We start from the raw sequence: 15,308 nt of genomic DNA, 5'->3' as shown, positions 1-15,308 counted from the left end.
ACACACCAAATGCCGGAGGAACTCAGCAGGTCAGGCAGCATCTATGGAGGAAATAAACAGTCGATGTTTCGGGTTGAGACGCCTACTGTTTATTTCAGTCCTGATGAAGGGTCTTGACCCGAAACGTCGACTGTTTATTTCCCTCCATAGATGTTGCATGACCCGCTGAGTTCCTCCAGCATTGTGTGTGTTGCTGTCCATAGACCTGTCCAAATGTCTTTTAAAAGCTGTAACCGTACCCGCCCCTACCACTTCCTCTGGCAGCTCGTTCCATGCCCCCACCACCCTCTGTGTGAAAAACTTGCCACTCAGGTCCCCTTTAAATCTCTTCCCTCCCACCTTACACCAGTGCCCTCTAGTTTTAGACTCCACCACCCTGGGAAAAAGACCATGACCGTTCACCTTATCTATGTCCTCATGTTTTTATAAACCGACAATCCGTGCCTATCTATACTAATCCCACACCTTCACCTAAAAGTTGCCCTCCAAGCCACACAGCATCCCAACTTAGAACTACGTCGCCGTTCCTTCACTGTCACTGGGTCAAAGTCCTGCAACTCCCTCCTTAACAGCACTGCAGGTACACCACACCTCAAGGACTGCAGCGGTTCAAGGAGGCAGCTCACCACCACTTTCTCAAGGGCAACTGGGGATGGGCAATTAAATGCTGGCTCAGCCTACAAAGCACACATCCCCTCAATCAATAAAAAGAAACTTGCCTGCATTAATTCCGTCTCCCTCTGTGCCCTGCTCATTCAAGTACCTGTCCAGATGCCTCTTAAATGTCGTTACTGTTACTGTTCCTGCCTCCACCGCCTCCTCTGGCAGCTCATTCCAGACACCAACTGCTCTTTGTGTGAATAATTTACCCCTCTAATCCCCTTTAAACCTCCTCCATCTTAAACCTATGACCTCTAGTTTTAAACACCCCCTGAAACATGGGGAATATACACTGGCATCTTCTGCACCCTCTCGAAAGCCTCCACATCCTTCCTGTAATGTAACAAGCAGAACTGCACACAATACTCCAAATGTGGCCTATTCAAAGTTTGCAACACAACTTGCCAACTTTTATACTCAACCCCCCGACCAGTGAAGGCAAGCGTGCCATACACCTTCTTTACCACCCTCTCCACTTGTGTCACCACTTTCAGGGAGCCATGGACCTGCATCCCAGTATCCCTCTGTACATCGATGCTCCGTAGGGTCCTGTACTGTCGACTTTCCTCTTACATTTGACCTCCCAAAATGCATCATCTCACACTTGTCCACATTAAACTCCATCTGCCATTTCTCTGCCCAAGTTTCCAACGGATCTATACCTTTGACAACCTTCCTCACTCTCCACAACTCCACCGACCTTTGTGTCATTTGTAAATTTACTACCTACATTTTTGTCCAGATCATTTAGATATATTACAAATTTATGTTAATGACTTAGATGAAAGCATTGAAGGTATGGTTGCTAAATCGCTGATAACACAAAAATAGAGAGGAAAGTAAGTTCTGAAGAGGATATAAAGGTTATGGATAGATTAAGTGAGTGGGAAAAGATCTGGCATTTTGAGCATGAAGTGGGAAGATGTGAAATGGCTCACTTTTGCAGGATGAATCAAAATGAAGCATATTATCTAGCTGGTGAGAGGCGCAGAGCTCTGAGATGTGGAGGAATCTTAGATGTTCTAGTGCATAATTCTCATAAGGTTAATGTTATGAAGGAATTGGGCCATGCCATCTTCTCACAGCTACCATTGGGCAGGAGGTACAGAAGCCTGAAGCCCCACACCACCAGGTTCAGGAACAGCTACTTCCCTTCAACCATTCGGTTCTTGAACCAACCAGCAAAACTGGTGACCATTTTCATCACTTTGCACTAAAATGGACTTTTTTTTGTTCTAACTCTGTTCTTTCTTGTAAAATTGTGTATAATTTATGTTTAATTTATGTTTTTCTTGTGAATGCTGCTTACCTGATGCTGTGCACCTGTGATGCTGCTACAAGTAATTTTTTCATTGCATACATGTACTTGTGCACATGACAATAAACTCAACTTTGACTGCCTTTGAATATAGAAGAGAGGTTATGCATCAGTTACATGGTGCATTCGTGAGACCATAAGTGGAGTACTGGATATAATATTGCTCTCGTTATTTAAGGAAAGACGTTAATGTTCTGGAGGCAGTTTAGTGCAGCCTTATTAGACTGATATCTGACAGAGTCAAATTCGAGTTTATTGTCAGATGCACGAGTCCATGTGTGCACAGGTGCAATGAAAAACTTACTTGCAGCTGCATCACAGGCACATAGCATCGCATAGCACAAGAAAAACAGAAATTAAACATAAATTATACCCAATTTTTACAAGAAAAACACAATTAGAACAAAAAAAAGTCAATTTTAGTGCAAAGTGATCAAAGGGGTCACAGTGCTGCTAAACTGCAGTAATTAGGGTCGTGTCGGTTGGTTCAAGAACCGAATGGTTGAAGGGAAGTAGCTGTTCCTGAACCTGGTGGTGTGGGACTTCAGGCTTCTGTACCTCCTGCCCGATGGTAGCTGCGAGAAGATGGCACGGCCTGGATGGTGGGGATCTTTGCTGATGGATGTTACCTTCTTGAGGCAGAGCCTGCTGTAGATAGAGGGATGTGCCCGTGATGTATTGGGCAGGGTCCACTACTATCAGCAGCTTCTTACGTTCTCGCACATTCAACTTGCTGTACCAGACCATGATGCAACCAGTCTGGGACCAGTTTCCTCATCTGGAATGGTTAGATGAGGAAAGTTTGGACAGGCTGGGCTTGTTCCTGATGGAATTTAGAAAAATGAGAGGGGACTTGATTGAAGCGCAAGGATCCAGAGGAATCTTGACAAGGTGGGTGTGGAGGGGATATTTCCTCTTGTAGGAGAATCTAGAATCAGGGGTCACTGTTTAAAAATTATGAATCAGCCATTTAAGACGGAGAAGAATTGGAACTCTTTCTTTGAGAGGCTCATGAGGCTTGGAATTCTCTTTCTCAAAGGGCTGTGGAAGCAGAGTTTTGTATATTTTTAAGACCGAGGAAGATAGATATTTGATAAGCAAGGTGGTGCAAGGTTACTGGGAGGTAGACCATACAGACCTGCAGTTTTATAGCACCATTCACATCTCCTTCAAGAGGTCCCAGGGCCAATGAAATGTTTCCAAACTAAACTTACTAATGTGGGAAATGCAGCAGCTAGGGTATGCAGAGCAAGCTCCCACAAACGGCAAAGTATTAATTACGGGTGACATTGATTGTGGATTAAGTGTGGCCCCAGCGGGGACTCATCAGAACATCTTAGAAATAATAGTTATAGGTTCATATAGCACAGACGCAGGCCCTTTGGCACATCATGCCCCATGATGACCATCATGTACCTATCTACGATAATCTTTATGTCTACATTAAGCACTGGGTCCAAAACCTTCTATGTGCTGGCAATTCAACCATTCTTAAAGTATGAGAGACTTTGCCATGGCCAAGAAAGCTCACCAGCATCTCTACTTCCTCAGGAGGCTAAAGAAATTTGGCATGTCCCCTTTGACAGTCACCAACTTTTTATTGATGCACCATAGAAAGCATCCTATCTGGATGTATCACGGCTTGGTAAGGCAACTGCTCTGCCCAGGACCGCAAGAAACTGCAGAGAGTTGTGGACACAGCACCGCACATCACAGAAATCAGCCTCCCCTCCATGGATTCTTGTCTATACCTCTTGCTGCCTTGGTGAAGCAGCCAGCATAATCAAAGACCCCACCCACCCGGGATATTCTCTCTTCTCTCCTCTCCCATCAGGCAGAAGATACAGGAGCCTGAGGGCACGTACCACCAGGCTCAAGGACAGCTCCTATCCCACTGTGGTAAGACTATTGAACAGTTCCCTTACATGATGAGATGGACGCTTGACCTCACAATCTACCTTGTTTGACCTTGCACCTTATTGTCTACCTGCAATGCACTTCCCTGTAGCTGTGACATTTTACTCTGTATTCTGTTATTGTTTTTACCTTGTACTACCTCAATGCACCGTGTAATGAATTGATCTGTACAATCGGTATGCAAGAACAAGTTTTTCACTGGACCTTGGTACAAGTGACAATAATAAACCAAATCCAATACCAGATACTCTGCGTCCACTACCCTTAGCCAGTACGTTCTAGATTCCAATCAACTTCTAATGGTGGTGGGTATGGAATGAGCTGCAAGAGAAAGTGGTAGAGGCAGGTACAGTTACAACATATAAAAGATATGTGGACAGATACATGGATAGAAAAGTGTTAGAGAGAGATGAGCAAAATGCAGGCCAATGGGACCAGCTCAAGAAGACACCTTGATTGGCGACGAGTTGTGTTGTAGGGGCCTGTTTCTTTGCTGTGTCACTCTATGATTCTAGGTGAAAATAATCCAGATACCCCTTAAACTTCACCTTAAATCTATGCCCTCTAGATTTAGGCACGTCTGCTATGCATTTAAGGTGAGAGGGGGAAAGTTCAAAGGAGATGTGCGGGGCAAGTTTTTTTACCCAGAGAGCGATGGGTGCCTGGAATGTGCTGCCAAGGGTGGAGACGGAGGCAGATACGATAGAGGCGTTTAAGAGGCTGTTAGACAGGCATATGGATGTGCAGAGAATGGAGAGATATGGGCATTGTGTAGGCAGAAGGGATTAGGTGTCATTAGTTTGGCACAAAATTGTGGGCTGTTCCTGTGCTGTACTGTTCTAGGTTCTATTTACCCCATCTATTCTCCTCATAATTTTGTACACCATCATTTCCCCTCTTAGCCCCCCTCTGCTCTAGGAAACACAGGCCCAACCTATCCAGTCTCTCCTCATAACTGAAACATTCCATCGCAGGCAACATCCTTGTGATATTGAGTACAATCATGTCCTTCTAGTGTGGTGACCAGAAATGCACATAGTACTTCAGTGTAGCCCAACCAATGTTTTATAAAGTTGTATCATAACCTCCCTGCTCCTATATTCTATACCCTGGCTAATGAAGGCAAGTATCCCATATGCCTTCCTCACCACCTGTGCTGCTACCTTTAGGGATCCTTGGACTTGTACACTGAGGACCCTCTGTCCCTCAATACCATCTAGGAACTTACAGTACCCTCTAGGGTCCAACAGCTGTATAAAACTTTGGTTAGACTGCACTTGGAGAATTGTATATGGTTCTGGTCGCCCCATTACAGGAAGGATGTGGTATCAATAGAGAGAGTGCAGCAGAGATTCACCAGGAACAGAGGAGATTAATTCTTGTTGTTAATGTCTCCATAAGACCATAAGACAAAGGAGCAGAAGTCGTCCACTCGGCCCATCGAGTCTGCTCCGCCATTCTATCATGAGCTGATCCGTTCTCCCATTTTAGCCCCACTCCCCCATCTTCTCACTATAACCTTTGATGCCCTGGCTACTCAGATACCTATCAATCTCTGCCTTAAATACACCCAATGACTTTGCCTCCACAGCTGCCCGTGGCAACAAATTCCACAGATTCACCCCTCTCTGGCTAAAGAAATTTCTCCGCATCTCTGTTCTGAATGGGCGCCCTCCAATCCTGAAGTCGTGCCCTCTTGCACTAGACTCCCCTACCATGGGAAACAACTTTGCCACATCTACTTTGTCGAGGCCTTTTAACATTCGAGATGTTTCTGTGAGGTCCCCCGTCATTCTTCGGAACTCCAAAGAGTACAGCCCAAGAGCCGTCAACCGTTCCTCATATGTTAACCCTCTCATTCCTGTCTCAACTTGTCTCAACATGTAAAATGTTTTAATATCTCAACATTAAAAGCTAATGTTAAGTTTTCAATCTCTCATAGGATCTTGGTATTACTGGCAAGGGCAGTATTTTTTGCACATCTCTAACTGCCCCTTGTGAAGGTGGTGGAGTGTTCCCTTCTTGAACGGCAGCAGTCCCAGTGAAGGTACTCCCACCATGTGGTTGTGGAGGGAGTTCCAGGGTTTAGGCCCAGTGACGATGAAGGAACAACAACATATCTCCAAGGCAGGATGGAATGCAGCTTAGAGGGGAACCAGCAGGTGGTGGTGTTCCCCTGCATCTGCTGCCCCTGCCCTTCTGGATGAGAGAGGTGGTGGGTTTGGGAGGTGCAGTCAGTGTACTCTGGGTGAGTCACGGCAGTGTATTCTGCAGATGGTTCACACTGCAGCCCCAATGATGGAGGGAGAACCGGAAGACCATCATCCCTTCACCAACATTACAAAAAGTAACTGACTTGTGCTTGGTTCTGGAGTGGGAATGAACACAACCTCTTGAGTTAAGCAGAAGAGAGCTGCTGACTGAACCACAACTAACACCGGGGAGGAGGACTTAACAGACATCACCAATAAATGAAGTGACTATTTGCAGTCCAGGTTGACTGATAACCAGAAGACACCTCTATTCCCTCCCAAATTCCATGCCAACTTGTCTGTCCTCGGCCTCCTCCACTGCCAGGGTGAAGCTAAACACACACTAGAGGAACAGCCCCTCATATTCCCCCTGGGCAGTCTACACCCCGACGACATGAACATTGAATTTTCCAATTTCAGGTAAGCTGCTCCCCCTCTGTCCCTTTTCCCTCTCCTCCTGATCTCCCCAGTTCCTCCCACACCCACCCCAGCCCCCATCACCCTGTTTCTTTCCCCTCCCCCACCCACACCATCTGCCCGTCACCCACACACCCCTCCCACTGGGTCCCCTCCCCCCCCACTGTTCCCATCTGCCCTCCCCACCTCCCTGACTCGGTTTCATGCTCCACCTTCCTCTCCTATCAGATCCCACCATCTGCAGCCCTGTGTCACCTCCACCCCTCACCTCCCGGCCTCTGTCGCTACTCCCACTCCCCCCTCCCCCATCTGCCCGTCACCCCTCCTCACCTGGATCCACCCATCACCTGCCAGCTCTTGCTCCACCCCTCCCCTCACCCCTTTATCCTGACTATCTCCCATCTACCCTTCCAGTCCAGATGAAGGGTCTCGACCTGAAACATCGACTGTCCATTTTTCTCCACAGATGCTGCCCGACCTGCTGAGTTCCTCCAGCAGTTTGTTTATTGGTTCCATGAGCAAACTGAGTACTGGGGCAGGCTTGAGGGGCCGAGTGGTCTACTCCTGCTCCTATTTGCCTGATCCTGTGTTCCGAAGGGCAGTGGCCAGAATGGGACGCTTCAGCTGAGGCCTGGTCAGAGATTTAGTAAAGGTTTAGCAATAAGGATAAGTGTGAAGTGTGAACACAACCTCTTCAGTTAAGCAGAAGAGAGCTGCTGACAGAGCCACAACTAACACCAGGCAGGAGGACTTAATAGACGTCACCAATAAATGAAGTGACTATTTGCAGTCCAGGATGACTGATAACCAGAAGACATCTCTTTTAATTTCAATTCCCCTCCCAAATTCCACACCAACCTGTTCAACCCGAATAAGTGTGAAGTGATACACTTCGGGAGATCAAATCTGAAGGCAGAATACAGGGTTAATGGCAGGATTCTTAGCAGTGTGGAGGAACAGAGGGACTTTGGGGTCCACGTCCATAGATCCCTCAAGGTTGCCGCGCAGGTCGAAAGGGTTGTTAAGAAGGCGTATGGTGTGTTGGCCTTCATTAGTCGGGGGATTGAGTTCAAGAGCCGCGAGGTGATGTTACAGCTCTGTGGAACTCTGGTCGTACCACACTTGCAGTATTGTGTTCAGTTCTGGTCACCTCATTATAGAAAGGAAGTGGAAGCTTTAGAGAGGGTGCAGAGGAGATTTACCAGGATGCTGCCTGGATTGGAGAGCATGTCTTATGAGGATAGGTTGAGCGAGCTCGGGCTTTTCTCTTTGGAGAGAAGGAGGATGAGAGGGGACTTGATAGAGGTGTACAAGATGATGAGGCATAGACTGAGTGGACAGTCAGAGACTTTTTCCCAGTGCGACAATGGCTAACACGAGGGGACATAATTTTAAGGTGATTGGAGGAAGGTATAAGGGAGATGTCAGGGGTAAGTTTTTTTTACACAGAGAGTGGTGGGTGCGTGGAACGCACTGCCAGCAGGTGTTGTGGGGGCAGATACATTAGGGACATTTAAGGGACTCTTAGGTAGACACATGAATGATAGAGAAATGGAGGGCTATGTGGGAGGGAAGGGTTAGATAGATCTTACAGCAGGATAAAATGTCGACAAAATATTGTGGGCCGAAGGGCTTGTACTGTGTTGTAATGTAAAGTTCTGTATGTTCTCTGCCTTTTAACAAAGAAATTCTACCGACGTGTTACCTGTAAGAGGTGGCCGTCCCTCTCTCCTCCTTGATCTGCCTGTTTAGAGCATCTGCCACTTTGCCCTTTGCCTGCTCCTGCCCCGCTGCTGTTCTAGCCGATGGCAACACCGCTGAGCCCCCTGGCTCCTCTCCACCGGGCACTGGGGTCTGGCTCCCTCTCTCCCCCTTGGGAATCCAAGGGTGCTGGTCACTTCTCTTGGGGATGGGCCAAGCCTTGAAATCCTTCTTGTACTGTGTCTCTTTCTCAAAGGGCGTGTCGGTCGGCGTGTACTCCTGCTTCGGCTTACAGCTGGGCTCGGGGCGTACCTTCCAGGGACGGTAGTCCTGCCTCATGACCGACTCTCGCCTCGATCCTGGTCTGATGCTCCCCGGTGCCAACGCGGCTTCTGTCACCACTTCAGATGCCTGAGCATCCCGGAACAGGAGGAAAAGAGACATCGTAAAATACACAGCCGATCCCACAACAGCAACAGATTGCGCACTTAGGGTCTTTTCTCTCATTTACAGACATGGGCGTGGCTACCAAGGCCAGTGTTATTGAAAATCCCTACTTGCCCTCGAGAAAGTGGTGGTAGAACAGAGAACTTGTGCAAATTTCTGCACAGCAAGATCCCACGAACAACACTGAGATGATGACCAATCAGGTGTTGTGTCAAGGATGAATATTAGCCAGGTCAGTGGTAATCGGTTTATTATTGTCACATGTACCGAGATACAGTGAAAAGCTTTTGTCTGCGTGCCATCCAGACAGATCATTCCATACATCAGTACATTGAGGTAGTACAAAAGGAAAAGAAAGCAAAATGCAGAATATAGTGTTGCAGCTATAGAGAAAGTGCAGTGCAGAACAGTACAGCACAGGAACAGGCCCTTCGGCCCACAATATCTGTGCCGAACACGATGCCAAATTAAACTGAATCTCTTCTGCCTGCACATGATGCATATCCCTCCATTCCCTGCATATTCATGTGTCTATCTGTTGTGTGAAATCGTTCTTTTATCTGTCTTAAGGATCAAGGACTCTGGACTCGAGCTTTGTAGACCAAAACTAGTTTAATCACAAAGGCAAACGCAGGACAGAATGGATGGGAACAGACACACACTCACTCACGCACAGGATACCATGAACACGAGAGAGGAAGCACAGCTGGGGTAATATACACTCACACACACACACTAATACACACAAGCACACAGTAACAATGTACAACTTCAGGAATATAACACTTCAATGCCCATCCTACAGTAGCATTGGCCCTTAACGCTCCCAGAGTCTGAGTGAAACACTCCCTGACCATGTGGTGATGCACTCTTACCAATGATCTCTGCAGCATTGTCTCACTACTCCTGGGGTCATTGAAAGAGACAGGGTTAGTGGACACGGCCCTTTTTATGGTGCTAGGAGGCTGGGTGGAGCCTCACTGTTGTGATTTAAACGAGCCAATGGTGTGGGAGTCAAAGATAAAGGTTCCTGCCACAGCCAATGGTCAAGCAGGTTCAGAGAGAAAGGATGCTGGTCAGGCAGGTTCAGATGCAAAAGGTACTCTCACACCTGAGGGGTGGGTGGAGCCACACCTTGATTGACAGTAGTGTCACTTCTGATCAGAGGAGCAATGCTGTCCTCCGGTCAGTGAGGGTCAGTGTCGCTACTGTCATGTGACAGCCATGTGGATTTCTCACAACACTATCTAATCGCCCCTAAATGCCACTGTTGTATCTCCTTCCACCACCACCTCCGGCAGCCTGTTCCAGGCCCCCACCACAAAACTTTCCCCACATCTCCTATCACCTTTACCCCTCTCACTTTAAATGATTGTCCTCTAGTGTTTGGCATCAGGTCTCTTTCCTAGTCATTAGTTTTATTTATGATGTTATTCTGAGGCACTCTGAACTGTTCTCATACAAGAGGAGGCCATTCAGCCCATTGCTCAGACTAGCAATGCTCAGCTTGATCTAAGTGGCCACTCAGATGTGCCTTGGCCCCGGTATCTCTGCAGATCATAACCCCTAGTGTCTATCCAATTCCCTTTCGAAAACCCCGATGAAGGAGTTGGATGGTCACCTCAGCCTGCTCCTGATGTCTCCAATATCGCCCAAGCCAGTCTTCAGGAATGGTAATGGGAAATGACTGGGAGCATGGATTCAGGAAAGGCTACAGGGCCAGACAACATGCCAGCTCTAGGAATGGTTCTTTGGACCTGTGCTCCAGAACATTGAACTTATGCAAATGTATGCACAGCAAGATCCCACAAACAACACTGAGATGATGACCAGACAATCAGGTGTTGTGTCAAGGATGAATATTGACCAGGTCAATGGTAATTGGTTTATCATTGTCACACGTACCGAGATACAGTGAAAAGCATGCCATATATCCACACCTATAACCAAGCTGACATATAATTATAGGGTCATACACCTCAGAAACTGGACCTTCGGCCCAACTCATCCATACTGACCATGGTGCCTATCAACACTAGTCCCACTTGTCTGAGTTTGGCCCGTATCCTCTTAACTTTTCCTATCCAAATAGCTGTCCAAGTGTTTTTTAAATGCTGTAATTATACCCACCTCTTACCACTTCCTCTGGCAGCTCGTTCCACACACCCACCACCCTTTGTGTAAAAAAAATCCCTCATATCCCCTTTATAGATCCTTCCCCTCAAACCTAGTTTTAGACTCCCCTACCCTGGGAAAAAGACCACGACAATGTGCCCTATCTATGCCTCTCAAGGTCGCCCCTCCGCCTCCATCACTCCAGGGGAAACAGTCCCAGCCTATCCAGTCTCTCCTTATAACTCACGCCCTCCAGTCCCAGCAAAATCCTTGTGGAACTTTTCTGTACCCTCTCCAGCTTAATCACATCCTTCCTATAGCGTGGTGACCAGAACTGCACACTATATTCCAAGTGTTGCCTAACCGATGATTCGTGCAACTGTAACGGGTAGTCCAAACTCCTCTATTCAACACCTTGGACAGTTTGATGGCAAACATACCAGAGGCCTTCTTCACTGCCCTGTCTACCTGTGTCGCCACTTTCAGGAAACTAGCTACAATGCATGTATCTGCCTGACAATGTGGAAAGTTGCCCAGGTCTAAGATAGCTTTATTAGTCACATGTACATTGAAACACACAGTGAAATGCATCTTTTGTGTTGAGTGTTCTAGGGGCAGCCCGCAAGTATCGCCACGCTTCTGGCACCAACGTAGAGTGCCCACAAGTTCCTAACCCTTACGTCTTTGGAAAATGTGAGGAAACCGGAGCACTTGGAGGAAACCCATGCAGACGTGGGGAGAACATACAAACTCCTTACAGACAGTGGCCGGAATTGAACCCGGGTCCATGGCGCTGTAATAGCGTTACGCTAACCGCTACACTTCCGTGCCTGCCCAGGTATGCCCTATTCATAAAAATAGGACATCCAATCTGGCTAATTACTGCCCAGAAAGCCTACTCTCAATCATCAATGAAGTTATTGAAGACAACACAAAGAATTCTGCAGATGCTGGAATCGGGCAATACATAAAAAGTGCTGGAGGAACTCAGCGGGTCAGGCAGCATCTGTGGAGGGAAATAAACAGTCGACGTTTTGGGCTGAGACCCTTCATCAGGACTGGAAAGGAAGAGGGCAGAAGCTGGAATGTGGGGGGAGGGGGAGGAGCTCAGGCAGGCAGGGGACAGGTGAGTCCAGGTGAGAGGGGGAAGGTCAGTGGGGGAGGGGGTGAAGGTGCAATAAGCTGAGAGGTGATAGGTAGCAGAGGCCAAGGGCTGAAGAAGAAGGAATCCAGTGGGAGAGGGCAGTGGACCGTGGAAGGATGGGGGAGGGGAGGAGAGGAGATGGGCAGGTCATCGAGGCGGGGAAAGGGAGCCACAGGAATAAGGGAAGACAAAGGTGTGCGGGGGGTGTGGAAGATAAAGAAGGGGAGGGGTTACCAGAAGTTGGAGAAATCGATGTTGAGGCCATCAGGTTGGAGAGTCCCAAGGCGGAATATGAGGTGTTGTTCCTCCAACCTGCGCCTGGCCTCAGCGTGGCAGTAGAGGAGGCCATGGACAGACATGTCATTGTGGGAGTGGGGTGTGGAATTGAAGTGGGTGGCCACCAGGAGGTCCTGGCTGTTGCACCGAACAGAGCGAAGGTGCTTGACGAAGTGATTGAAGGTGCCATCAACAGTGCTATCAAGTGGCGCTTACTTACCAACAACTGACACCCTGTCTGGGTCTTGTCAGGACCATTTTGCTCCAGGTATCATCATATCCTTGATCCGAACTTGGACCAAAGACCTGAATTCCAGAGGTGAGGTGAGAGTGACTGCCCTTGACATTTGATTGAGTGTGGCATCAAAAAGCCATGGAGAAGCTGGGCATCAGAGGGACAATGCTTTGATGGGTAGAGTCAGACCTCACACAAAGAAAGATGGTTATGGTTGCTGGAGGTCAATCATCCCAGCCCGGGACATCACTGGAAGACTTCCCCAGGAGTTCCTGCAGCGTTCTGGGCCCAACCGTCATCTGCTGCTTCATCGATGACCTTCTTTCTATCGTAAGGTGTATATAGACACGCGGGGCATAGATAGGGTGAATAGCCACAGTCTTTTCCCCAGTGCTGGGGAATTAAGAACTAGAGGGCATAGGTTCAAGGTCCGAGGGGAAAGATTTAAAAAGGACCTGAGGGGCAACTTCTTCACACAGAGGTTGGTCAGTATATGGAACGAGCTGCCAGAGGAAGTGGTTGAGGCAGGTACATTAACAACATTTAAAAGACATTTGGACAGGTACATGGAGAGGAAAGGTTTAGAGGGATATGGGCCAAATGCGGGAAAATGGGACTAGCTTGGATGGGCACCGTGATCAGCATGGATGAGTTGGGCTGAAGGGCCTGTTTTCATGCAATATTACTCTATGACTAAGTTTGAAGATGATCTCACAATGTTCAATTGTGTTTGCAGCTCCTCACCAATGAAGCTGCCCATGCCTGCATGCAGCAAGACCTGGACACCATTCAACTTGGACTTATAGGTAACCTTTGGGCCACAAAATACCAAGCAATGACCACCTCTAACAAATAGTCTACCATTGCCCAGTCCCCCTTCATCAACATCCTTGGGGATCACCACTTCCCAGAAACTGAACTGAACCGACCACATGAATGCTGTGACTACAAGACCAGGTCAGATGTTGAGCATCCTGAGGCATAGGACTCACCTCCTGACACCCCAAAGGCTTTCCACCATCAACAGTGCACAAGCCGGGATCATGATGGAATACTCTTCACTTGCCTGGTTAAGTGCAGCTCTAACAGCTTCCAAGAAGTTCCAGGACAAAACACACTTAATATTCATTCCCCCCACCACTGCAGCACAATACCCTGCATTTATATTCATTGAAGGGGATACAGGCTTCACAGGCTGAGCCAGCATTTAATTGCCCATCCCTCATTGCCCTTGAGCAGGTAGTGGTGAGCTGCCTTCTCAAACCGCTGCAGTCCTTGAGGTGTGGGTGTACCCACAATGCTGGGAGGGAGTTCCAGGACTTTGACCCAGTGACGGTGAAAGAACGGCGAGATATTTCCAAGTCGGGATGGCGCGTGGTTTAGGGGGGCAACCTCCAGGGGGTGGTGTTCCCCGTGCTTTTGCTGCCCTTGTCCTTCTAGCTGGTAGAGGTGGTGGGTTTGGAAGGTGCTGTCTGAGGAGTCTTGATGAGTTGCTGCAGTGCGTCCTGTAGATGGTACAGAACTGCTCTTACACTGCATCAGTGGTGGAGTGGGTGAATGGTTGTGGACGGGGTGCCGATCAAGCAGGCTGCCGTGTCCTGTATAGTGTTGAGTTTCTTGAGTGTTGTTGAAGCTGCGCTTACCCAGGCAAGTGGTGAGTCCTGACCTGAGCTGTGTAGATGGTGGACAGGCTTTGGGGAGTGAGGAGGTGAGTTAGTCATTGCAGGGTTCCCAGCCTCTGACCTGCTCTTGTGGCCACACTGTGTACGTGGCTACTGCAGATCAGTTTCTGGTTAATGGGAACCCCCAGGATATTGCTGGTGGGGGATTCAGTGATGGTAGTGCCATTGAATGTCAGGGGGTGAGGGCTGGATTTTCCCTTGTTGGATATCGTCATAGTCTAGCACACGTGGTGTGAATGTTGCTTACCTACCTATCATCCCAGGCCTGGGTGTTCGCCAGGTCTTGTTGCATTTGGTTGTGGACCGCTTCATTTTCTGAGGAATTGCGAGTTGTGCTGAACATTGCCTGAACAATTAGTTGCCAAACCTGCAATCTCTGTTACCAAGAAGGAAAAGGGCAGTAGGTCCATCAAGCGCCACTATCTACAGGTTCCCCTCCAGGTCTCAACTCCCTTGACTTGGAAATACATGGCAGTACATGGAGGAATTGGGTCCAGTAAGGACAAAAATGGGAACGTGCTGAGGGCAGTGTTAAGGTATTAAATGAATACTTTGCATCTTCTTCATTCGGTAAGAGGAGCCCTCCAAAGTAATATCGAAGGATGAAATAGTTGAGATGTTGGAGATGTTAAAAGCTGATGTTACGAATGTTGCCTGAACTTAAAGTTAGTGAGTCACCAGGAGCAGATGGGATACATCCTGGAATTTTGAGGGTACAGGGAGATCGTGGGGGCACTGAGTAAAACGCTCTGAGATGTTGTGTGATGGGATTCCTTGGAAGTGTGAAGTTTCTTCCAGGACTCAATGATAATGGAAGATCCAAATGGAATGTAATCGAAGCTTCAGATCGTTTCTATATCAATACCCTGGAATTTTAAACATTTGAGTTCCAGCACCAAATCTAATTGAGAAATTCAACTGCTTTGCACATTGGATAATGGACACCTGCGTTTCACTATGTTACAAGGACATTATTCAGGAAACCATCCATCCTCCTAAGCATGTACAACATTTAATAAGATCGTGGTTGATTGTTAGAATATCAGGAACAAAAGAAATAGGAGCAAAGGCAGACCATTCAGCCCCTCAAGTCTGATCCTTCATTCAATGATACCTTGGCCTATTTGTCTACTTGCACTTCACT

The 15,308-nt window shown here is 47.8% G+C and overlaps 1 protein-coding gene across 1 annotated transcript in view; it reads right to left on the bottom strand.

Moving 5' to 3' along the window:
* The window catches only part of map6a (microtubule-associated protein 6a), a 44,073-nt gene that overhangs the window by 17,021 nt on the left and 11,744 nt on the right, over nucleotides 1-15,308 (bottom strand). Inside the window, exon 2 of the mRNA XM_052025710.1 lies at nucleotides 8,270-8,676. Coding sequence (XP_051881670.1) covers nucleotides 8,270-8,676 — 407 coding nt within the window. The remainder of the gene's footprint in view (nucleotides 1-8,269; nucleotides 8,677-15,308) is intronic.

The sequence above is a fragment of the Pristis pectinata genome, chromosome 11 (assembly GCF_009764475.1).
Source record: "Pristis pectinata isolate sPriPec2 chromosome 11, sPriPec2.1.pri, whole genome shotgun sequence".
Classification (NCBI taxonomy): Eukaryota; Metazoa; Chordata; class Chondrichthyes; order Rhinopristiformes; family Pristidae; genus Pristis; species Pristis pectinata.
The sequence above is the reverse complement of the archived record's forward strand: the minus strand, read 5'-3'. Positions and strand labels throughout refer to the sequence as shown.